Source organism: Gigantopelta aegis, chromosome 2, assembly GCF_016097555.1.
Source record: "Gigantopelta aegis isolate Gae_Host chromosome 2, Gae_host_genome, whole genome shotgun sequence".
In the NCBI taxonomy this organism is placed as follows: Eukaryota; Metazoa; Mollusca; class Gastropoda; order Neomphalida; family Peltospiridae; genus Gigantopelta; species Gigantopelta aegis.
This window is the reverse complement of record NC_054700.1, coordinates 35,345,942-35,372,694: the sequence shown is the minus strand read 5'-3', so window position 1 is coordinate 35,372,694 and position 26,753 is coordinate 35,345,942. Positions and strand designations below refer to the sequence as shown.

At 31.3% G+C, this 26,753-nt stretch overlaps 1 protein-coding gene across 8 annotated transcripts in view; it reads left to right on the top strand.

The window, feature by feature from the left end:
- The window catches only part of LOC121384511 (FERM domain-containing protein 5-like), a 118,684-nt gene extending 96,171 nt beyond the window's left edge, over positions 1 to 22,513 (top strand). For 4 of the 8 annotated variants that reach the window (XM_041514956.1, XM_041514938.1, XM_041514948.1 and 1 more), the window contains 4 exons: positions 2,743 to 2,760; positions 8,119 to 8,145; positions 10,536 to 10,565; positions 13,950 to 22,513. In XM_041514956.1, coding sequence (XP_041370890.1) covers positions 2,743 to 2,760; positions 8,119 to 8,145; positions 10,536 to 10,565; positions 13,950 to 14,548 — 674 coding nt within the window. In that variant the 3' untranslated portion in view covers positions 14,549 to 22,513. The remainder of the gene's footprint in view (positions 1 to 2,742; positions 2,761 to 8,118; positions 8,146 to 10,535; positions 10,566 to 13,949) is intronic. The other 4 variants (XM_041514986.1, XM_041514977.1, XM_041514962.1 and 1 more) reach the window with 3 other exon arrangements.
- The last annotated feature ends 4,240 nt before the right edge of the window (positions 22,514 to 26,753 follow it).

Genomic DNA, 26,753 nt, shown 5'->3' with positions numbered 1-26,753 from the left:
GCTCAATGGGTAGGTGTAAACCACTTGCACCGACCAGTGATCCATAACTTGTTCAACAAAGGCCATGGTTTGTGCTATCCTGCCTGTGGGAAGCGCAAATAAAAGATCCCTTGCTGCTAATCGGAAGAGTAGCCCATGTAGTGGTGACAGCGGGTTTCCTCTCAAAATCTGTGTGGTCCTTAACCATATGTTTGACACCATATAACTGTAAATAAAATGTGTTGAGTGTGTCTTTAAATAAAACATTTCTTTCTTTCTTTGAACAAACTTAGGTTCATGTGTATAAATTACGCAATATAATTTTAAAAAAATCAAACCCAAAACATGATTTTAAAGTAAAAAATTAAGCTATTCAGTTATTTAGCCTGTTATTCTTGAAAACTTTAAAAGGATTTGTCAAAGAAGGTTTTGTTACTGCGGATTAGGGTGTTTAAATTCTGTTCTCAATATCGGTTTCAGACATTACCTTTAAGCTTCCAATCACTTAACGTAGAAACCGAACTTTATTTTCTTGCTGAATATAATGCATATTAGTCTATAATTTTTTTTTAAAGGAACCATAGGGAATACTAGAGAAAAAGATAAAAACTTTTTTCTGAGTACATGTGTATTTGAAGAGATCAAATGCAAAAAAACGATAAATCCATTTTAGTTACATGTATTTTCTGAAAAAGAGGGTTTTTTTTTTTATACTTTCTATGTAAAAACTATCAAGTCCACAATGGGTGATCTTAAGTTGAAATACGTAAAGTAATTAAAGGACAGATTTAAAAAAAAACGAGTATGCTAATCAGAACATAACGCCTTTACCTGTGTATTGATAGTAGAAGTTTTTTGTAATTATAAAATGGCATTTTTTTTTGCCACTGAACTCTTCATTTGTGCTTATGTTTTCAACATTTTAATTCTTCTATGTTTATATGTTTTCCATCCATGTATTTTCTCTTAACCTGTGTGATTCCATTTATATGGGACGTCCTATTATTATTATCAGCAAGAAAGTGAAATCTAGTTTCTATGTTTAGTCATTGTAAAATATTGAAGCCTTTCTACGTTCTTTCTCTCTAGCCACTCTTTTCTGTTATGTCTTCCCTTCATGTTTCTTTTAGTCTGTTCCAAATTGGAAGTTGTGTGACACTACAGAAAAAAAAAGGACAATAATATTGAAAAGTGTTCATTCATCAACCATCATGAAACAAATTTGAGAAATATTAAGTAACCTTGAGATAATTGTACGCTATACTTACAGTAGTATGAAGGAGACATGTAGGTCATTTTGTCCTAAATTGGAAAACGGGGGCGGGGGGGGGGGCATAGCCCAGTGGTAATGTGCCCGCTCAATGCACGGTCGGTCTGGGATTGATCCCTGTCGGTGGGCCCATTGGGCTATTTCTTGTTCCAGTGAGTGCACCACGACTGGTATATAAAAGGCCGTGGGATGGTGCATATAAAAGATCCCTTGCTGCTAATCGAAAAGAGTAGCTCATGAAGTGGTGACAGCGAGTTTCCTCTCTCAATATATGTGTGGTCCTTAACCATATATCTGATGCCATATAACCGTAAATAAAATGTGTTGAGTGCATCGTTAAATAAAACATTTCTTTCTTTGGAAGACAGGCTTCCATTAATAACAAAGCAAGTTAATACAAATATCAAACAATTTTCTTTCATTGTCAACATGAAAAGGTTACCCTTGAAAATAGTGATGGGATTGTTGCAAGTGATGTTCTGATTAAGTGAATTCATCCAACATTACTGGCTTTAAAGGGACATTCCTGAGTTTACTGCAATGTTTAAGATATTATCGACTAACAGAGACTTTTTAACGATTGTAATTACATATCAAATATATTTTTCTGCATAAAATATTAGTGGCTGTATATTAAACGTGTTTTTGATCGTTCTAATATTTGTACTGGGTTAAATTTCATTTTATTTCCTAAAAAATCCAGTTTGGGCTTCTTACAAATATTAAGACAACCAGAAACACATTGAATATACAGACACTAATATTCTAAACAAGAACATATATTTAACATGTAAGTTTAATCAATAGAAATATTTTATTAGTCGGAAACATCTTACAATGTAGCAAACTCGGGAATGTCCCTTTAAGTATTCAATCAATTAATTGAGTACAGGTTTTGTGATCAAGTAAATGGTGCACAATATCGTACTTAGTTACTTCCCTTCTGGTTGTGTTTGTCCTTGATACACTAATGGCTAAGTTTACAATTGTATTCACTGTATTTTATGCAGTCTGGGAATGATATGTGTATTTGTAACATGAGTACATTATTTGATAAATCCAATAGCTTTTGGTCCCAGCTAGTAAAGTTTTGGTCTAGGCTAGTGAAAATTATCAAGTGTATTACTATAATACATGGCACTAGACAAAGCTTCTGTGAGGGCAAGTGACTTTCTCAAACATTTGTCAAACACTGTAACCTATTTTAATTAATATTTACTCTGGGAATGAAGCATTTTAAAACTTTTTAGAAATTAGGTCATAAACTTCTATTTTATTTTTATTTATTATTACAATTACCGGTACACCTCAAACATTTCTGACTTACGTAGCAAGCAGATTTAGGTTTCCCAACCCACATTGTACATTTAACTGATTGATGAAAACTGATATCTGAAAACAAAATTTCATGTAATTTCCAACACAAAATTGTTGCAGACAGCATCATCAGATGGGTGGATTTTGTAGAAATGTCTGTCAATTTTATGTTGTAGCTCGAAGACCGTATAACGGTAAGTTTTCAATCCGTTGCATCTGCTCAATTCTATGCAAGATTTCTTTTCATATTGCATACTAAATCCCTTGCAGTGTCTCTACATTCTTTCTATGCATTCATTTCTATTCACCACCAAGCATATTTCATCAGGGATTTGTGTCTGGTCTTCATATGGCTTTTGCATGCGGTTTGGAAAATGAGGTTTTAAGTGTATAACCTGATCATGAATATATATATATATATATCTTTACAGGTTTTGGGGAAAAAACAGGGTCCTTACCTCTTTACTTTGAACCAATGTTGAATTCAAAGTATAATTTTACTTTCAATGTGTTTTAAAAATGTCTGATTAGTTTTGAATTGAATAATCGGCATCAACAGTTATTGGTTTATTGGTGCTTTAGTACATAGACTAACAATAAAGTCAACTACATATAGGCTTTGATTGGATGGTTTCCAGCCTGTTATTTATCATCTGTAAAATGTAAAAAAAATAGCTTGACAATCAAGTTTTTAAGCCGGACCCAAAAACTTATTAGCAATTTATCAAGTTTGGTGAAAACATATGTGGCTAAATTCAGTTATCAAGTAACTTGATAGCCAAAATGACGAAAAACTTGAAAAAAAAAAGGGTTTAAGCCCGACCCCTAAACATATTAGCAATTATCGAATTTGGTAAAAAAATCTGTAGCTAAATTTATTTTTCACTTACCGTATATCTTCGCCTATAAGTCGAATTTTTTTCACCCAAAAATTATTTTATAACTTGGGGGGTCGACTTATAAGAGGGTAAAAAAATTTCACCAAAAAATATTACTGTTTTAGGGATTATTTTACAAGTTTTATTGTTGAAGTATGCCATATATTTATACTCAAATATGTTAATTTGACACATTTATTTTTTATAACCTATTTTTTTTGGCATTAGAACGGTTTTGGTTATGCGAAAAGGCGTACGATCTCACTCACATGCCAAGACAACAGTCCACTTAGTTAAATTAAGTCATAACTAATAGTAAAAATGTAAACAATACTAACTACCTGTTGCCTGAGTTTATTTTGAAATCTGGTCACTGGCATTAATGGTTGTTCAAACAATGTTTTGGCGGTGATTAACTTCATGAATATTACTAAGCTTTCCCTTAAAATAGACTGATCTCTGCAGTTCACTTATCTAGAGCAATAGGGACACAAATCATTTGGTACAAAAACCAGTGTACTTTCCAGAGTTATCCTCCTTACATGTATTAATATGGCGGCAAAAACGTGATACTTTCAGTTTTATCGTAGTGATCTGTTGTCAGTGTTTATAAATAAAGTTGTTGTCTGTGCACAAAACCATCTGTACAGTACTATACAGTAACAGTCAAACAGCTTTCACTCTCTACTAAGGGAATATTTCGTTTTGATGCTATGTAATAATGATAGTTTGATTGGAATAGTCTGATCATATTGCGATGTACAAAACGTGAAAACCGAAGTTTGTAAAATAATTTTCTTTTGTTCAAATATTATTGTTCTCATGTGCTGAAAATAAGAAATATTTCAATATTTATAAGTAGTTTTTCATGGGTCGACTTATAAACGGGTCAATAAAAAAATACGTTTTCAGGGCTTGAAATTAGGGACTCGACTTATAGTCGAGATCGACTTACAGGCGAAGATATACGGTAGCTTGATAGTCAAACTGACTAAAAGCATGATTTTTTAAAATAGCTTTTTTTCAAATTATAATGAAAATAAATCTTTGAATTCAGCTTTATTTTGCATTTGGCAGTTTTGCTGATGGTAGCTTAAAACCTGGAGAACTTCGGATTCTGTATTTCATAAGCATAAATGTTCAGGGCTTTATATCTCACTAATTTTAACACACCAGGTTTTTCGTCTGTTCTGAGCACAGATAGGTGTTTTTGGTGCAGTATTGTTATTATCAGCAGTTGAAGAGCTGTAGATATTCAGAAATTCATTTCAGGTTATTTTAATGTAATTCTATAAACATTTCAAATACATTCATCTCAAAAGATTAATTCACTTAGCTGATTTGTCGAAGTACATGTACCTGAAAAAAGTTAACAATAATAAGTGATTTACCTGTGTGTGATGCGTCATTCAATAAAACTGGACCAATTATTTTATTTTTTTGCAGGGGGTGGAGGGGTGGGGAGGGGGGGTTTGCACTTTCAAGTGTATTTGTTTTGTGTGAATTAAGAAACATTTATATGGCATATTGTTATATATATTTGCCTTGTGTGTAGTATGCATGCATGGGAGTGGTGAAAGAGCTGTATGCAGACATGTATTACTACTATTAAAAACTGGAGTAGGATTGCTTTGTTTCAAAAGCTGTTTTTCTCAGATTGTTTTAATGGCAGTTTGGTTCTTTATACACCCAACTTACAACCATGCTGGTACATTGATGTTAGCTTTTATTGGTGGTGTACATCCTTCATCATGCGCTTTGACAGTTAGTATAGCTAAATTAGTTTATGAAATGAATTAATTTCATGAGATACAATACATTTTAACACATGTAATAAATGGTACATTTAACCACAAAAAACCTGCATATTACATGATGTGGTGCTCTATTTATACTTTACAAAAGTTATGTCTTCAGATTTTCTGCCAGAAAATAATTTAAAGATACGTAATAAAAACAGAACAGACCCTACTAGGTGGTTATGGGTTTCAAATATTTTGAAATTGGACGTTGAATTTTTGTGGTTTGACAGATTTTAAACAAGAGTTCTCTTCTTATCATCTTTCTAAAAATCATAAAAATGTATCAATTAATTTCCCAAATTTTAGGGTATGTCATTTTAGCCTCTGGCAGAAACCCTGGCTATATCAAAAGTTGTAAGTTGGGGCCAGGAACATTTTCTATCCAGATTCCATGCACCTGTGTGTTATCTCTTTTATCGGCCAACTCCCCTTTTTCAGGAAATTGCTTCATGACTTAAAACTCAAGCCATACATGCAATATGTAGTAATAAGCTTAATAAACTTGTTGGTTTAAATTTGTATCTGTTCAAAAGTTAAAATGTTATAAATTTAGCTTATGAACTTAGAGGTTAGTGTCACAAAAGGTCTGACATTTATTTTAATACAGCTAAAACAAGTGGTAAATATATATTTTATATATGTAATACTTAGATATTTTATATATGTAATGCTTAGATATTTTAAACAATTACTGTTTGATATCCCATGGAATTAAAAAAACAAATTCACCCTTGACTCCAGATATTGAGAAAAAACTTGTATTATTCACTAGGAATTAATGTATCCAAAAGTTAATATTTAAACATTTAGCGTATGAACTGACAAGCAGATTATTTTCGAGGTGAACAGAACAAAAAGTCCAAATATTGATAATTTGAGTTATTTTAATACAGCTATAAGAAAAGCACTAAATTTCCATCATGCTGTCTTACTCCTCCCCCCCCCCCCCCCCAAAGTAATATATGTTTATAATACCTAGATATTAGTTTTCAACAGTTACAGTTTGGAATCCCATGGAATAAAACAAAAATTCAACCTAAACTCCAGATATTGAGAGAAAAACTTGTATGATGATTTCACTAGGAATTAATGTGTTATGGTATATATTTTATTGACCTTAATGGCCACTTTACTAATGTTTACTAAGCCTTAGCAAACCACCTACCATGCTTGCTTATGCTGAAGGTAAATCAGGCTGTATTTTGGGGTTCTTGTACTTACATTTTGGTGGGGGTTCGTCCTTTTTATGAACAGTATATATATATATTTGTTAATAAAACATTGGGTTTTTTGTTGTTTTTTTTATTTCTTTTTTCAATTTCATAGTGAGATTTTTATATACAAAAAACTTACATTTTCTAGCTATTTTCCCCCCAATTATGGCAGTTAAAACATTTTGTTTATATTTTTACCTTTTCTGTACCTCAGCAGTATATAATCCAATAAAGTTCAGTTCCTATTGGTTGAATGACAACTAATACTTGATATGTTCTCTGATTGGGATTGATCATATTGTCCATTGTACCTCGCTGATTAAAACAAGAGGGAAATACTTGTTTGTCTTTGCTACAGACTGATCAACCAATCTCTATAGTTAAAGCGTTTAATATCATAAACTAGACATACACACTTCATGCTTTATGTGTACACTTTCTATATTATGAAGTACACTCACTGTGTACATGTTTTGTCTGATTTTATACACTTCATGCCTAATGTGTACACTTTCTGTATCATGAAGTACACTCTGTCTCACTGTGTACATGTTTTGTCTCACTGTACACTTCATTCATAATGTGTACACTTTCTATCTCACGGAGTACACCCACTGTCTCACTAAATACACTCCTTGCCTCATCGAGTACCTGTTTTGTCTCAGTGTGTACACATGGGTTCCACAGTGTAGTACATGTTTTGTCTTACAGAGTATACTTTCCCATCTTACTGCGTGCATTTTGTGTCGAGTGTACACTTTCAATCTCACTATGTTTCAGTGTGTCTACTGTTTTCACAAGACCTTTGTAATATTGTATGCACACTGCGCCTTCTGTGTTTAACTGTCGTGCTGACTTAAAAAATATTTTAAAATTTAATTCATGGGCACATGTGTAATACAAAATTTAAACGAGAAGTTAATAATTATTTTATTATAATAAGACAAAAATTTGTATTCATTTTGTGCCATTATGTCAACTACATGTAGATGTATGTAATGGTTTACTTTGTCTCGCCTTTACGAAATAAAAAGACGGGGTATTATGTTTCTAATGGTGATGGCAATGGTGTCAATGTTTGCATTTTAAACTTGGTTTACAGTTGTACTTTGGATTTTCAAAAATAATTAATTTAAGAAAAATTTAAATCATTTTGTGTTTAGCTCAACATTAAAAGTTTCACTTTAAAAAAAAACCCCAAACATTTTAAGTTTTTTTTTTTTAAGTTTATTTTTTACTATTGTTTTTTTACCATGCATTAAATTGAACATCTGTGTGTGCAACTGTCAGAGACATCGAATAAATTTATGCAAGCAAGACATTTAAATCTGCAATTTTGTGAATGAAAAGCAATGACTGCAAAAGATTTCAGAAATCTTAAAAATTAATATCTTGTACTTATAGACACAACATGAACCAGCACGAAGCTTTAAAGCTTTAATATCTATTTATTTCACCATTTATTTTTAAGTGTTTGTGAGCAGCAAGAGTTATGAATTTTTTTAATGACTTTTAAGTTTAAAAATATGAAATGTGTCAAATTGAGGCTTATTCTTTAATAAACACCATTTTGGAGCCTTCTTTAAAATAACTGTTGCAGACTCGGGTTTTTCTAATTTTAATTTAACTAATATTTTCATTCCATTTTGCCAATCTAGTTTATCTGGCCAGGAATCGTGGTGAAGGTAAATATTGGTTTTAGCATGTTAATATTAGCATATACTATCATTCATCGATGTCGGCGGCTTTTTCCATTTTCCTTCTCTCTTTTTTAAAAAATATCAGCCCATACATGTACATCATTAGAGGATTTTTTAAATTATAATTGTATTCTTTTTAATAAGATAGGTAGGTTTTTTCCATTTTCCTTCTGTTTTTTTTTTTTTTTAATATCAGCCTGTACGTCATTAGGGATTTTAATTTTTTTTAATTGTATTCCTTTTTTATAATGTAGGTTTTTTTGTAATGAGTTTATTTTAAAAGACCTGCCACAAACACACTTCCTGGTAGAAACATGGATGTGTTTGGTGTCTGTGAGTGGCAGTCCTCTTTGATCGGTGCAGGAAGAATGTATTGTCCATTAAAGGATCTCACAGGAGTGCCTGTCCTTCTGTAGATGAGGCACTAGATAGAAATTCATAGAATCAACCATTATTTTGCCAAATGCCCATTCGACTCTGTATTGTGCAGGGATACAGTCTTCATCATGGATACGGTAATGGTTTTTTTTGTTCAGATTAAATTACAAACCAGTGTTCTTGATGTGTTTCCAAACGTTTATCACATTTCTGAAAGCAACAAGTCTCTTTTTTATGGGGTTGGTACACTTTTTGTAGGGGGTGGGGTGGGTGGATATTAAAATAAATCATGAAGTAACTGTATCTCCATCTTGAGTAACTCAATAATGAAGTATTTCTTTTTCATTAAGTCACAGATATAATAAAAAAACATGTTTTTCTTTTCTCTATAAGTTCATAACAAAATTGCTTCCTGTTGCCATAACCTATTGATACATTAATAATAATATTTACTGTATTCATCTCATTAAAAACATTTCAAGGGTTACAGTAAATGTTTTAGCCTCATGCTTTGAGCATTAGTTGTTGCAGTTAGAATGTGTAGTTTTCTCGAAGCTGAGATATAAATATATAGCAATGATAATGCAGTTTTGGCTTGTCAGTGTTATGAGATATTATTGCTGGTGTCTGTGATGTTTTGTATGGATGGGTAGCTGTTCACTTTCGTTTTTTCTTAGGGTTTTGTTTTGTGTCTTTGGAGGTTGTTTTTGTTTGGGAGTGTTTTTTGTGGGGTTTTTTTTTTGGGGGGGGGGGTGCTTAATTGCCTTTCTGTGAAAGGTTTTGTTTTCATTCATAGAGCATTTCCTAGAAATTATTACATTTATTGAAATTATTACTTATTATTAAGAAAAGAATTAATATTAATTTAACAAAATAATTGACTACTTTTGGATCTGCTCAAGTTTAGGTTCACGGGTATGTAAATGAAGCCAACTTGTTTGGTTTTTATTGCTTGTAAATAGTGGAACATTTTGTCTCCATTTTCTACATTTCTGGAACAGCTAAAAAGAATTCAATTACATCTTAAATCTTAATTTCCAGAGTGTTTTTTGGTTGTTGTTGTTGTTTTGTTTGTGGGTGGGTGTCTTCTTTTTTGGGGTCTTTTTTATTGCCAACAATTTACATTGCTTTAATTGTTGACAATGTTAAAACACCATTTTCACATAGATGAAACCAGCCTTTAAAATATATTATTTGCTGTAACCTGACCAATTTATAAATCTTCTATATTTTTGGTATTTTTTTTTTTTTTTATCCTTTTTTCCAATGTAATTATGGAAAAACAATTATTTGTGTCAGCTTACAGCAAAGTAATATTTTAAAGGTATAAACCTCATGCCGTTCTATACATTTTACTACACTCCTCCACTAATGGCTGTTGCACACACACACTAGTATAAATAATCACTGTAGATTGTTCAAGTATTAATGGAAATTTTTTTTTACTGTGTATTGCAGGTGTGGGGGGTTTTAAATTTAAAAATAAATTATTTATTTTAGTTTTTCATAATTATGTGTGTGATATTTTAAAGGGTTTTTTTATGTTCGATTTTTGTGTCTAATACATGAAGAAAAAAAAAATGGCTGTTAAGAATTTACGTTTTAAGAACTAAGTTTTATGAAGATTATTATATAAATGCTGAAGCAGAAACTTACTGATATGTTACGTTCCAAATTTTGACTACCAATTAAGCCAAATTGTTGCTGCTGTTTGACTAACCCTTTAAAAAAAAGAAAAGAAAAGAAAAAGTATCCTACAGATGTATTTAGTTTAAAAATAAAAACTCTTTTTATTTAGTTTGAGTAGACTGTACATGTAAATTGCTGTGTGCAACTCTGGTGTGTCTGTACTTTTATTTTGTATGTCCACTAAGGTCATATCTACAACCATCATGTTGACAGATTTGGATTTTCTCTTACATCCATCTTAAATCTAGAATACATTATTGGATGTGTTGGATTACCTTAAGCAGTATTTCCTGTTTTATACCATTCAGAACCAGAAGTTAACTTAAAACAAGGTCAAGGTCAGTTATTTTTGCTTGCTAACCTGAACACGCTGTCTTGGGTGCGAATTTTAACCTTGTCCTTGCATAGGTTTAAGATAGAATATAAACTTACAAAAGACACTGACCGTAGTTAGGAAGATATACAAAGTTTGTTTTGTGATTCACATAAATGAATTTTGAGCTGCTACAAACATAAGGATGTCTACAAACACGTTGAATTTGATACATTATCAAGTAATGTGTTATTTAATATTTTAAAAAGCTTCAGTGGGTGAAACAAATTCTACACTGCCTAATGAGGGTCAGTGCCTTTAAGTTTCCTTTATTCTTTTTGTTCAGTGGGCTATGGTAAACATACTTCTGTTATGCTTAAAGGCAGGGTTGCACAGTATTTAAATGATTAAAATGGCTCAACAAATATTGTCTGAAATAATGTACATTTAGTTTGCCAGAAAATGAACTTAATACAACCCGATCAATACCGTAATCAAAATATCCTATTTGGTATTGATGTTTTTCCATCCCAGGCCATCTTACTGGTTATGTCAGATATGGCCTGTGAGGGACGTTACTGAAACCATAGGAGTAAAGGGCCACATTAATAGAGTCCAAGATAAAGATTGGTATTTTGGTATATAATTGAATTATGGTGACCTGGCTATAAATTGTTTGAATAAATTGCTAATTTTTATGTAACACTAGCTGTTTAAAATTGTTGCAAAATAACTGAAGACAAATGTACACACAATAGAGCAACTATATTGTAACCCTGCCTTTAATTTGCAGAATAAGAATAAATGACTTTACTTTGCCAATCATTGTGTATTCAGTGTCCAAGAACGAAATGAGTATTTATGTCTATAGTTAAATCATTTACTGCAGCTAGTCTGTAGCAGTAATTGGAAAATGCTATATTCCCATGAGTATTCAAATAGTGATGTAGCTATATTTTATAAATAATCTCAGTAATAGTAGTAGTAGTAGTATTTAAATTATGTTTTAATCTAACTACATGTACATAGATTTATAAAATAGTAAACTAACTTAAATAACATTTATGTAACAGTGTACATGTATATATACTTTTTATAGTAAATAAATTCAAAATACTCTTTTTAATTTGTCATTGATTTTCAAGACTTCAACTAACTATTGTGTACAACTTATAAGAGACTGGAAAATATGACTCGGTGGTGGCGGATCTAGAAAATTCATTTAGGGGGGTCCTAATGACATTCGGCCACAAATGTTCCCAAAGCAATTCCTCATATTCTTTAAAAAATATATATATAACTGATGCAGAATTATGGGGTGATGGTTTCAAGGGCCCGTTGAGCCCCATTTGGATCCACCACTGGTAGTTGTGTAGAGATGTGTGAGGCAACTACATTTCTCTATTACAAAAAAAGTTCCTTTGCATCAAATAAAATGGTCTCAAACCAACCACACAGTTTGTAAATGGTTGATATTTTACAAGATAATGACATCAACATCATTGTGCAAATCCTCTGGTAATAATCAATAAATAATTTCTTGAAACTAATTTAATTTTTTCCTTTTTGTAATACATGCACAGGAACTTTTTTCATGAGTACCATATATATTTATTTTCCAGTCTCAAATAATGTTATTCTTTAAATAGTGGATTTTCTTTTTAAACTTTAATTGAAAAAAAATAATTAAAAAGCAGGTAGAGGTAAAATTTATAGAGGTTTTATTTTTTATTTTATACTTTAGTAATAAAGATTTAAAAATAAAACAGTTCTGTAGTAATATTTATAATTTATCTTAATCTTTCATTTTGTGTTTGTTTTGAAGTAATTTATTGTACAGTTTTCCTTGGCTGTTCTCTGGTATATCTTTCAATGTTCCAACTTTACCAGTACATTCATCTGGTCAAGTTGCATTTAAATTATTTTAAGTGGTTGTTTGGTTAACAGCTTCTTGGTTGTGGGTTTACCAGTTTGGTGAATTTCTGCTTGGTTTTCACCCATTAAAAGTTTCTAGTAACAAATACAGATCAGTACACACTCACCACCCATGATTCCTGATCTGCCCGTTAACCAATCCCACACGTGTACATCACTGAATAGACTGACATTTTGAATTATTGGTGTCCAGACTGTATAATATTATAACTGGAGATATGAATACATGTATATATTGGTACATAGTTTTTAAACAAGGTGTAAGATTTAATTAATTATTTGTACATGACTTTTAAGATGTTCTTACATACACCTACCGGTATTTGTAAACAAGATCTGTTTATAAGTTAAAGAATTTTGATTAATAATTAATAGATGTAGTATATTTAGCACTTTTAAGAATTTAGATATCTAATAAGTAATATATATTAATGTACATTATGTAATTATAGTTTAAATTAATTGTTTTTCAGTTATTTATCTGTTAGAACTGAACATTAAATGTAAAAGAAACTACTTTCTTTTTGTAGTAATAAATGATTATGGCAATTGCAATATTCTGAACTTGATGAATAGTAAATAGTTTGGAAGTTATGTTAATCAAGCAGATTGATAAGTCCGGCCTTTTAAAATATATCCTTGATTTTCAACCCAATGTCTTGAAAATATTAAAACAAAACAAAAAATTCACCCCCGTCCCCATTTTGAAAAGATTTGTATGAAAATTTAGCATTTAATTTATAATGGCCTTGTGAAAAATCTGAGTATTATAATAATGAGTATTTTGAAAAGTCATGAATGATGTGTGGTTATTCAAACATTCCTTTCCTTTCCTGCTGTGTACGTAGATCCGTGTTATGGTGAAAGTCAGTCTGTACTGAGATGTTTTGCTATTACCCGGTATGGTAAATTCCCCTGCCTCTTCTCCCAGGTCAATTTTAATTACAGTACATGTACTTGGTTTAAAAGTATTTAGTTTAATTACATTAGTACATTAGATTATTTAACACTTGGTATTGGTCTACAGACAAAGCCCATATAAAGACCTTTCCCTTTGTTTTACAAATGAAAAAGTACATTGTATAGACTTTGCCAACATGGATGGCATACTCAATAATACAAATTAGGTCTACTCCATTTTGTCTACAAATATGTTTGACATAGAACAAGTTACATTTCATTTTCAACTTGTTTCTATAAAGGTGAGAAACTTACACAAAGTGGTAGAAATATATATATGGTCTGACTGAATAAAAAGTAGTTGAATTTGAGAAATATTGAAAATTTGTGATTTTACTTACGTAATCTTTTGCAACATATTTTTATCTTTGTGTTGAAATGTGTTGAGAAGTATCAGAGATTTGTAATTTTGTTTAATATTTATATTAATATGGGTGGGTTTTTTATATTTTTTTATTACCACAACTGAATTCAGGCACCATCATACTGACTATTACTTTTTTTTTAACTCCAGAAGCAGCAATTGATGTGCCGCAGTTGAATTCCACCATCTTGGATGAGGGTCCAACAAAGATTGCACCAATAGCAGTACCGGAGGAAGTGATGATACAAGACAAGGCGAAAAATGTCTCGTCCACTCCTATCATCAAGATCAACGGCTCCGTTCCCATGAACACGAGTGGCCTTGACACGAGTGCCGACATATCGTACAACCCAAACCAGACGCGGGAAGACGACGATGACGACGAAGATGAAGCGAAGCCGAACCTCGACGAACAGATCCAAAAGCTGGAGGAACACTACGAGAAGGTCATGATTGAGCAGAACAGTACGTCATCCCCGGCAACGACAACCACCACACCAAACGTGAAACCCGTCGTCAAAGCTCCGCCCAAGTCCAAGTGTGCTGCATGCGTGAAAGTTACCGCAAAACTCTTCTTCTATTCACTCATGTTTGCCATCTTGCTGTTGGCTGTGACATTTTTCATCTGTTTTTACACCAAGTACCAGCACCCGTTGTTAACGGAAGCGCGGAAACAATTGGTGTTCTTGGAACCCGTAAAGCACACCATTGATAAAACAATTGACGCTGTTGTCAAGAAGTTTAAGTAAAAAAAAAACTATAGGGTGTTTTTTTCTTCTTCTCATTTTTTGTATTGTGCTGAACTATATTAATCTTCAACATATCATGGCAATAACAGATCTGTTCATCTTGCGAAAAGTTTCTTATCATAAACCTCTCTTGAATACAAAACCTTATTATTGTTTATTTTCTGAATACTTTAAAAAAAATATTTATAATATATATGTATTTATTTATTTAAGTGAGGGATGGGTATAATTATTTGTGGACTTATAATGAGAAAAAAATATAAACAATTTATGTATTTTAATGAAGCTATGTCTCTTTTCTTTTTTTTAAATATAATTAGTTCTTTCATTTTCATTTAAAATTGACAGTTCACAGTTTTAAGTATAAAATTACATACATTTTAACTTGACAATAAAAGTATATTTTGCCACATTAAATTATAGTTTTTCACAAATAGCATTAATAGGAAAGGAGGCATCATCATTTCTTTAATTTGCCTGTTATTTTCCCGTCGTCTTTTTCACATTTGTCATAATTGAAACATAAAAACACTGTATAAGAAAACCTCACAGGGTGCTATATTTCACTTGTATTACATTTACACAACAAATGTATTTGTTTTAAACATCTTGCTTGATTCATAATATGTTGTCATTTGTGGAATTTTAAAAATTCTTTTCTTGTTTTTCTTAATTTACTGTAATAATCTGTTAAATGAGGGTATTCTTCAAGGTGCACATTCCTGGCAGCTATAACAAATCAAGCATAATAGATGTTTTGTGGCCTTGGTATAGTAAAGCACATATTACTTTATAAAACCTGAAAAAGTAACACAATTTTAAATACACGGTTGTATTCCTTAAATATGCAACAATGTTCTTTCACCTCTATAAATGATTGCTAAATAATATGATCTGCCAAAAGAGGGTTTTTTTTTATGTGTCGAAAATGGTGTCTGTATTCTTGAGAGGTTTTTAGAGGTATTACGGTTAATGTTCTTGTTTTTACCATTTCAGTGCCGAGTCAGATGCTTAGATATCAAATCAGACAATTATTGTTACAAGTATTATTGATTGTTGAGAAACTATTATCTATGACGTATTCTGTTTGTTGTTGGTGAGATAGATACAGTTTAAAATATTGTCATTTGTAATTTAATGGTAATTAATGCATTTTGTGATTTAAAAAATGTCAAATACTAGTGTCATTAATTATCAATACTAGAAGTCAGGACAATTCTTTATGAAAGCAATTCTAAAAGCTACATTATAAATTTTTTTGAACTACAATATAATTCTTCAAAACAGCACTCTAATTTTATTCTGAGATGGTGAACAAAATTTAATTAATGTAACAAAAATACAAGTTTGGTATCTGTATCTGTGCTTGGCACTGAATAAAAACAAAGTAGTGTGGGTTTAAAGGATTAAGATTGATTTAACAGAGTGGTGGAATTGCGGGAACTATTAAGAAACCAAATTAAGGAATTCTTTTAGTTGTAAAATTGTCATAACTGTAACGGAACTAAATAGTGGAACTCTTGAATTGTGAAATGATCACAACTGCTATGGAACTGAATTGTGGAATTCATAAAGTCTAAGAATTGTCAGAACTGTTAATGTCACTGCAGTGAACTGTACACTATGGTAATTAGAACTGTTGATGGAAAAATTAATATGTTATATTTTTATCTGTTTGTTAAATAACATAGCTGTCAGTATATGAATTTCATAACATCTTGACCATTGTAAATGACTCTTTCTTCATCTCACTATTGCAAATCATCCTTGTTCATGTTTTATTTTAAAATATACCAGTACTATAATTTGTAAATTGTACAGAATATACTTGCACCATAATTTGTCAGTTGTACAATATATTCTGGTACCATAATTGTCAATTGTACAATATATTCTGGTACCATAATTGTCAATTGTACAATATATTCTGGTACCATAATTGTCAATTGTACAATATATTCTGGTACCATAATTGTTAATTGTACAATATATTCTGGTACCATAATTGTTAATTGTACAATATATTCTGGTACCATAATTGTCAATTGTACAATATATTCTGGTACCATAATTGTTAATTGTACAATATATTCTGGTACCATAATTGTTAATTGTACAATATATTCTGGTACCATAATTGTTAATTGTACCGTATATACTAGTACCATAATTTGTAAAATGTACAGTTTGGTAATTAAATCTTATTGATTTGGGACATTTATAATAATAATACAAAGAATGTTTTTAACAATCAAGCACAGCAGGCATGTGCATTATTTTAATCCAGCAGGTTTGTAAATTATTTTAACTTATTACTTGTGAAAGTATTTAATAATATGCAAGTATGTTTCTTATAGTTTACTGAATAAGAAAAGAAATGAAATATTTTAATAAATATTTTTGTTCATAAAAACATTTATTCGGTAAATTGACTGTCAAAATAGGGCTAAAATGTTCACAAGACATTGGTAGTTTTAATGGACACAAAAACTAATGCGATTCAAACTTAATAATGTTAATTAAATTAAAGGAAACTAGATCAATATTCAGTTTTCTTTTGTTGTGCAGTATAGCAGTACCTTTACTATATAACACATTATTTTTTCTCGTTTTAGAACTTATTCTGACCTCACAAACTAGAGTGCATTAGTTATTAATATTAATGAAAATTATAGTAATTGTTTTAAATAACAGTGACCACCTCTAATAAGTAACTTAAGAGGACAAATTTATCTTTATCCAAATTTAACAATTACAAACTGACTTGTATTAAGCAGTCACCTGTGTTAAAAATGCCATATTAGAATCAACCTTTCGGTGTCTGTATGACATGGGTTTAACTGTATAATCGATTGACTGACTATGATAACCTGTGGTACTGAACATTAAGTGTGTCGTTACTGGGTTTTCCACACCTGGGAAGGGTGGAGACACACTTCAGCTGTTCTCATCCTGCGAGTTTTGCTATTATTATACTGGTGTTGCCCTGTTCCTGCTTTCGCAGTAGGATGAGAAATCTGAGAATGAAGATGGCTGCTGTTAGACTTAGATAAACAGTCGAACCTGCTGTGGAGGACACCTTGTATATAACACCTGGTATATAACACCTGATATAATGCCTTGTAGAGCACCTGGTATAACACCTGTCTATAAAGGACACTTAGGTAGTTCTCTCTTCCAGACACAATACAGGGTTTCCCTTTTAAGTACCTGATAGAAGTATGTCTGATCTAAGTGCACAGTACAGATATTTCCCATCTAAGCATGCAATGCAGATTTTTCCATTCTCCATACTAAATTCAGGGATTTCTGACTTTGTTAGTGAAAAACCTAGAATAGTGAAAAATGTACTTTGAGAATGATCAGGAGGATTGATTGCACTCCACAAAATATAAAATATATTGGCATGACACACATCTGAATAAATTGGATGGCAAAGTCGACAGGGAGTCATTCTCATCATTATGGACTGGATTTGGTCAATACTTAAAGTGTGGTTACTTCAAAGGGTATAGTGTTTTGGACTCATCAGATATACAGAAATACAGATATTTCATTCTAGGTGTACATGCAGGCATTTCGTTATACATATAAATAAAAATATACAGGTATTGCCATCATACCCGTACAGTTAAGGTATTTCCAAGCTACATACAAATGCGGGTTTTTCAGCACGTAATATGTATTGGCCACCTGTTCATAAAGGCCAGTGATTGTATGTCAGTTGGGTGACCTTTATAGACAGGTTTTGGCTGTGTGTAACTGACATCACATGTAACGTTCACTACCACAGGATGGATGCACAACGCATGGCAAGCAATGACAGACAAATCTGAATGACAGAACCGTAATACGTGATCAGGGCCGTATCTCTGCACGATACAGAGTCAAACGGGCATTTGGCAAAATAGTGATTAATTCCATGTATCTCTATCTAGTGCCTCGTCTATAGGACAGCCACTCCCGAGGAGATCCTTTTCTGGAGATTTCATCCTTGTTGCACCCTCCACAAAGAGGTCTGCCACTCCCAACTAGTTTACTAAATTAAAACTAGCACCGGACAGAGGTCATTAGAATAAGTACAGCTGTGATGACATGCACTCCTGAATCACTGTCATATCATTGATGATATGAGGTGTTTGCGAAAGGTGAGTATATCCTGCCCCACCAGTGGCACCCGTCATGAGTCCTTCCATCACAGCTGTAAAGTCTGTCACTTTATCTAAAACGATGAAAAAATTATAAATGTGTTTTACCTCATTATAACAAAAAAAAAAACAACTTCTTTATGTAAATGATTTTAAAATTTGCTGAAAAAGAGACAAGTAAACTTTATGAAGACCTAATATTATGGTATAGCAATCGGAATGACAAAACCATCATCCGTGATCAAAACGTATCTGCACAATGCAGTTAAAAGGGTATTTGGCAAAATACTTGGGGAAAATGCTTGGGAATATTTTATTGTAGTGGTTTAAAACCAGTGTACTAAAGACAAACTGGATGTTTGACTATCTATTTAGGCCGATTTTGGCAGTATGCTACATACAGTTCTGTGATAGATCTTCATTTCACATTTGTAGCCACAGCTGTCCCACCTAACAAAACTTTAATGTTACAAATACAGGCTTTTCCACAACTAATATATATATATATATATATATATATATATATATATATATACATTTATATACATTTATATATTATAACAGGCCTATACAAGTAAAAGAGGTTGGTTGTTGCTTCCTGGACACTGTATGCTTTGTCTTTTAGGTAAATATTCTGTCAAATAGTGTGGAGTTGCATGAACAATATACATATACAACATGTACTTTGTTTTGTAGTCCAGTCAAAAGCTGGAACCAAATTTACAAAACATCTTCACTTTACATTTACAGTTAGAAGCTGTATGTTTACAAGTATTTGGTATCTATTACACACAGAACATTACGACAGTATGAAAGATGGGTTACAGTAAGGACAGAAGAAAATGATTCATGTATAATTGAAATTGTGTTATTTGTACTGTTTCTAATTATAAACAGTATTATTTCGCCTGTAGATACGTGTTTTATGTACAAATCTAAGCTAATATTAGTAATAAATCTGCATTGAAAAAAATAATCTTTATAATTACAGTAAATTTGAAATTTATTTTAATTTTTTTTTTGTGTTTACTGTTATTCATATTCCATAATTATTTAGTTTCCTATGTGAATTAGATACCAAATATCTGCAAACACAAAGTTGGGATGTTTTGTGCATCTGGCCATCAACACTGCATGCACTTGTGAACTAACATAACTATTGAACTAGATAACTTTTGTCTAATGATTGTTACAGCCAAACTATAATCTTTTACATTCATATGCTTGCTGTTAGCAATTTTGCCTGTCAAATATTTTTTTACTTACGAAAACTAATTTTTATTTAATTCACAAATAAGAATAACTTTCATAAGTAGAGGTACAACCACTTCGCCAGGGTTTTTTAAGGTTCATTAATTTGTCAATTTGTTTTATAGATTTGCATAAAAGCTCATTAATTTGCAACTGGCTGTATTTATTTATTTGCCTAATTAACATATCTTCTGGAAATGTATTGGATAAATTATTACTAGGACAGTTTTCAGGAAAATATATTGTATAGATGGAAGCTTTTTGTTATATACCCAAATGTTGGATTGGTAATCGGGAATTTGTTTTGCCACAGATTCAGGTAATGGGATAAATGTAAGAAATGAGACCATTTTTCTCCATGAAATCTCGACAGATTGATGTTTTTGTTACCTTAATTTTCGCTCTTTTGGCAGATTATAATAAATACAGTTGATTTTGTTGTTGTGTATATGTGTGTTGGTAGTTAAATTTGTTTTGTTAATTGTTTTAATTGCTTAGTTATTTGTTGTTTCTAAGTCCAGTCTTATACACTTTGATTGGAAACTAATATATAAATTTGTATGTCAATACTTAAGCTATCCACCACATGTTTTTGTATTGTGGATCTTTCTTCCCAATGGATGTATGATTTGAAGTCAGTATATTTTTTTGGATAATTTAGGTTACAAAAATATTTCTTCGATTTGTTTTGTGAATAATAAAATAATTGATGAATTATTCAATAACGAAATTATTATAATTTAAAATTAATTTATTTAAAAGTAATAAACTGTCAAGTTTCACTGTTAATATTTATTTATAAATATGAGTTAAACAAAAGGAAATTGGAAAAAAAAGGAGTTTATTTTTGCCTTGCTTCGAGTATTTCATACATTCATTATTGCAGGGATTGTTAGAAATGTTTAGAATATTTTACTATTATGTACACATAGTTTTCCAACTTCTGTTTTCCAAGTGATGTACTGGAATATTTCAGATGTAATGGACAACATAGAAATATATTTTTAAAATATTCTGTCTAGAAAGAAATATTGGGTTCGGTTTTTTCCTTTTTGTAGTGTCATTGTTGTAGTTCGACTAGATTAGTTTCTGTTGCTCTATGTTTTTTTATATATACACCTACATGTGTAAATAACACCATTTGTAAATACAAATCTTCATAATGACAGAGATAAACGTGGGATAGGTCTTGAGACTGCTGTTTTGTATGTCTTTAATTATCATGTCTTTGTTTATCAGTTAAAACCATTATAAATTCAATTACCTGGTCATAATAATTGCAGTGGAAGTGAATTCAAATTAAAGTCACATTATCAAAGCTGCATTATATATATTTGCTTATATGTCAAAATCTATTTTAAATTATAATCTTATAGATGATGATTAGGGGCATTAGAATACTGGGATTGTTGGTATTACATGTGGCCTAATTATAACTGTAGTTAGTTTCTTCTATTAAGATCCAAATGGTGATGTTACACATTCATAACGAACATTGTCAAGGAACAGGGTTTTTTTCCTATTATTAAGAATGGGTAAACAAAATTTTAAAATATATTAAGGTAATTATTAAAATAGCTGAAAACCATTTAAAGCTAAGATAATTATGGACAAAGGTGATGTCCATATTATTTCATTTTTAAAAATTAATTGTGACAAATTTTAACTTTGATGAAACTACAGTAAAATCAGTTATAATATATTTACAATGATCCTACTTTCCAAAATATGTACCTTCTGTTTTGCATAAAATGCATTTAAAGCTATGATAAAACACTGGGACAAACAAACAAGAAACAATGCATTTGCCAAAAAAAATTCAATTTAAACAAAAAGTTGTAAAAGTTTTATAATAGGTTATAAGGATTAAAAAGATGTAATACATGAACTTTTTTTACACTGCCTAATAATGAGAGTCAGTGCCTTTGATTGATTCCTGACTAACACATATTTCCTCTGTGGGTGACCTCAACTAATGGACGTAAGAGAGGCACTTGTCCTTTTAAACGCTTTGACAAATACTGGAATAAATCTGATAACAAGAACAGGTTAAAAATCTGTATTATGTGAAATTATCGTGTTTTGTAAGTGCTGCTTATAAAATTATGTTGCTAATGTTGTGACCACTGTGTTGTTAAGGATTTCTGTAAGCATTTATGCTGCATATTCTTGGTTTGAGCCGCAAAGCTTGTAAACTTTTGTAAGCTATTGTTTATCAACATATCTTTTTATCATTTATTTTATTCTTTTAAGATACTCAAATTTTTATTTTGCTTCTTTGTACATTTTACCCAAATTTTAATGTTTAGCTGTAGATGTTTTTTTGGTGATATTTTATTTATACTTGATGAATTTTACAGAAATTCTACATTTTAAGCTCTGTTTTTGTTGTCGGTTATTACAAGCTGAAATTTAAACTTATGCTGTGCATATATGTCATGTTAACTGTGAACTAGATTATTTACTTTATGAATATTTACAATCTACCATCATGAGAAGGAAATTTGGAGAAAAAAAATTAAAGTTGATGTCACCATAAATGCAATAAAGCTTATTTGTTTTCTCATATCTTTCTTTGTCAATTAATTACGTTTTTAAATTGTGTATACCGGGTACAGTGAAATCTCCGTAATCAGGGCACCTATCTATTGAGGGCATCTTCGTTGTCTTGTGCTCATGTGTTTTGGACCTGTGAATGAATACCATCTGCTATAAAAATTAGACAACAATTATCCTTCCGACTTGTAGTTTAACATTTCATGTAGTCTGATTTAGGAAATTAGGTCTTCAGTAAAACAATTAACAAACATTAACACAAAATGCCTTTTCAACATTTTTTAAATTTGAAATGTGTTTAAAAATGATTGGTGGTATGCATACTTAAAGGCTGAAATTAATTTGCTATTTGTTTAGAAGGCACCAACCAATAAACTTATGTCACACCAACCTAATTGAAATTACGATCAGTTACGTGAGATTCCATCATAAAAAAATTTACATTTTTTTTTTATTGCATTTCTGCTATGGAGAATTGTTTATTGATTTTTTGCTGTTTTTGTGTGATGTACCACTTGAGTGCTGTAAGGTGACAGCTACAAAGCATGATTCAAAAACGGGGGAATTAATTAACCCTATTCCTTTCTTTATCTTTCAGTCTTTTTTTTTAAAATTATGTTTCTAGATTAATGGGGTTTCACTGCATATTATTAAATAAAATGTTGAATCCACTTTCTGTAAAAAAAAAAAACATGTTTAAAAAAGGTACAAAAATAAACAGTATGGACTACTATTTTTGTTTTGTCATTACATACACAAAAATTATCGTTTTAATTGTAATGTGTCTTCACCGAATTCATTATGTATTAGAGAATGTGTAATTCGTTTTGCTGTTGAACAAGCAAGTGTCGCTGTTTTCAGTTGCAAATACATGCTTACAAAATTTGTTATGCATTTTCTGTTCTTGCAAACCTTATTGGTACATTTTAAGCAGATTAAGCATCTTATTTCATGTTTGTAGTCCAATGTCAATCGTTTCGAAACCTGCTCAACAAAAAGTAGTTATCAAATAGTAAATTGCTTTTGGATATATTTTTTTCTGGAATGAAATAAATCTAAATTGCAATAAGCTTGTGTTTGCTCTTCAGATTTCTTTTAAATTTGTTACCATGGTAACTATGCATCATCAAAGCATCTTCATTTCGGGCAGCCATTTTGATATATGTATTTGATGCTGTGACTTTATATTGACAGTTCGGGTGAGGTGGAGGTGGATGAGTGTCAAGACGTAGCCCAGTGGTAAAGCACTCGCTTATTGCATGGTTGGTCGATCCCTGTCAGTGGGCCCATTGGACTATTTCTCCCTCTAGCCAGTCTGACACAACTGGTATATATGGGAGCATATAAAAGATCCCTTGCAACTAATGGGAAACTAGCAGGTTTCCTCTCTAAGACTATTTCAAAATTACTAAATGTTTGACATCCAATAGCCGATAATTAATAAATTAATGTGCTCTAGTGGTGGTGTTAAACAAAACAAACTGTAAACGTTTCTATTGACCGTGCACATATTCATAAATGTGGTTACATTCTTTGAAATAAATTACTTTCTTTTAAAATATTTGTTTAAAAACATGGTAAGTAAAATGTACTTTTTATAACTTTTTTACTGCTACACATTTGTCCTAAATTGTAATACAGATATTCTAATATTATTATTTCAGAGCTGTGTAGATAAGAATTGAACATGCACTATCCATAAATATCCATATCAGAAATATGCACAAATTTTAATTATATATGTGCATGGGTTGGAATGGAATAATAAAAAAAAAATAAAAAAAAAAAAAAAAAAATATATATATATATGTATATATATATATATATATATAATGTAAAAAGTAAATGGTAAAAGTACTTTTGAAAGTTTTTTCATTTGAGCTCACCTTAAAAAATTTCAGTGTTTTCTTGTAACTACTTTTACTTTGATTTTTGTGTTCCTAGCCTCTATACAAATGTTTACGATGCATACCAAATAGGCTTGGAAGTGGGGTAGAGGGAGATACTGGCTTCCCCAACTCTGAAGTTATGTACCACCCTCCAGTCAAAAATTAAATGAATATTGGCTGAAGTTGCTGTCATCTTCCTTAGGCCTATGTACCACAAAATCAAATTCCACAGACAGAAAATGGTAACAAGTTGCTATAGATGTTACATACTACATTTCAATCAATATTCTTTCTACATCATAAATTTACATATAACAAAACCTCGCCTATAGATTTAATAGAAGAAAATGGAAAGGTAAGTTGGCCAGTTTAGATGTAACAAGAAGTAGCTTTGACTACTAGAGTTTTACTTTAGAATAATTTTCATACTAATTGAGTGCAACAATACACGGACTGCATGTGAACTGGTTAAAATCTCCAATGATTTCTGCCTCGTGTACGTTTAGATTAGTCTAACCGGTGATACAGTGGCAGTCTTCTTAGGTAGTATCCTTTGATATATAACGCACAGAAGTGGCAGTCCTCTTAATGATGAAACATCTGAGAGCCATTAAAAGTTTGCTAGAAGGTTCTTTTCACTGTGTTTTGAAAATGTTGATCAAATTTGGTACATAGTTTTTGTCACTGATATCAACTGATAACTGGTAAATACCTTTATAACTATGAAAATTACACAAAATACATGTAATATCTTTGTATAGAAATACTGGTACTTCGAGGGACCCGACATAATTAGTACATATGTTTATGTCAAGGTGTTGGGGATCAAACGACACTTTAATTGAACAAATGATTTATCTTTTTAACCGTGGTTCCTTCCGCTAACGATGTAAATTGTAAATGGGTTTATCGCCATGACACCTTTATTTAACGTTAAGGGTTGACGGAAACTCGATAATGTTTATTATTATTATTTATTTATTTATTTTATTTCATTATTAGGTTCCCAAGCCAAGGCTGGGGAACCTATTGTTTTTGCTGGGATTATTATTATTATTATTATTATTATTATTTTAAGTCGTCTGTTTTGTCATTTTCTGAAAAAAGTTCTGAGCCGATTTACCTGAAATATGGTGGGTAGTTTTGTGCATCAAGTGGACTGATCGTATTAAAAACTTGTGTGTATTGGCCTTTATCGCGAATTGTGCGATGTTTGTTTTGTCATTTTGTGAAAAACATTCTGGGCACATATAGCTGAAATTTGGTAGATATTTAGGCCCACCAGGGGGATTGATCGTATTAAAAACTTGTATTCATATGTTATGTATATTGCGAATTTCGTATTGTATGTCAGTTTCAATGAAGTTTAGAAGTGAAAACTCTTGTAATTCTAGATTCAATTCCAACTGCCTATCTACATAAAAGTGTAAAAATATTGAATTAATCCGCTTTCTGCTTCCAGGGAGAAATGGAATGTCTAATATTAAGTCTGGCCCTTATGAAAATTGCACATATTTGCGCAGGTTGTATCTTTAAATCTTTTAATGTGACAGAAATAAAATGTGTATGTTATAATTAATCATTTACTGCTTGATTAACGTGTACAATATCAAAGAAGTGCAATGTTATTTTTTATAATGTAGCAAGACAATTTAATGAAATAGCCTAAACATAATCCATCCTGTACGCGTGGCTACTTTCGATTTGTCGATAGGCCAGGACCGTGGCCTCAGATTACAGTTATCTTCCCATTTGGTTGTCGAAAATCCGGAAATTTGTCCGCGCAAGTAGTCTGCTGTTTGACTGTGATTATTTCATGGCAGACAGCTATGACGTGGCAACTATTTGACTGAAGTTGATAGGGGAGAGCATGTAGTTTGTAAACATGTGTAACTTGTTGACATTGAAGACTTGTTTGTGGTAATTCCGGCCCATGCAAAAATAGTTCTTTTTGTGTAAAATGAATGTACTCCGGCCAGGTTCTGTAGGTGTGTTTGTTTAAACCAATATCCTGGGAGAAAGAAATGGACAAAAGGAGTTGTTCTGTTCAGGGTATGTGGCCCCCAGGCAGGCAAAGGTACATACAAAAGTCCACGGGCCTGCTGATAATAAAAAAATGTTATAGCCACTAAGTCTATATAGAAACATATAGCGTAATTAATTGTGGTCTTAAAAATAGTCAAATGAACTTTCTTTGTCGATAGAATATAGACTTCAGCTGTTTGATGCAATAGTTGTTCCTGTATTACTATATGGCTGTGAAATTTGGGGATTTGAAAATATAAATATTATAGAAAAGATTCATATTCAATTCTTACGATATTTAGCGCCTGTCAGGAAAAGTACTCCAATATATATGTT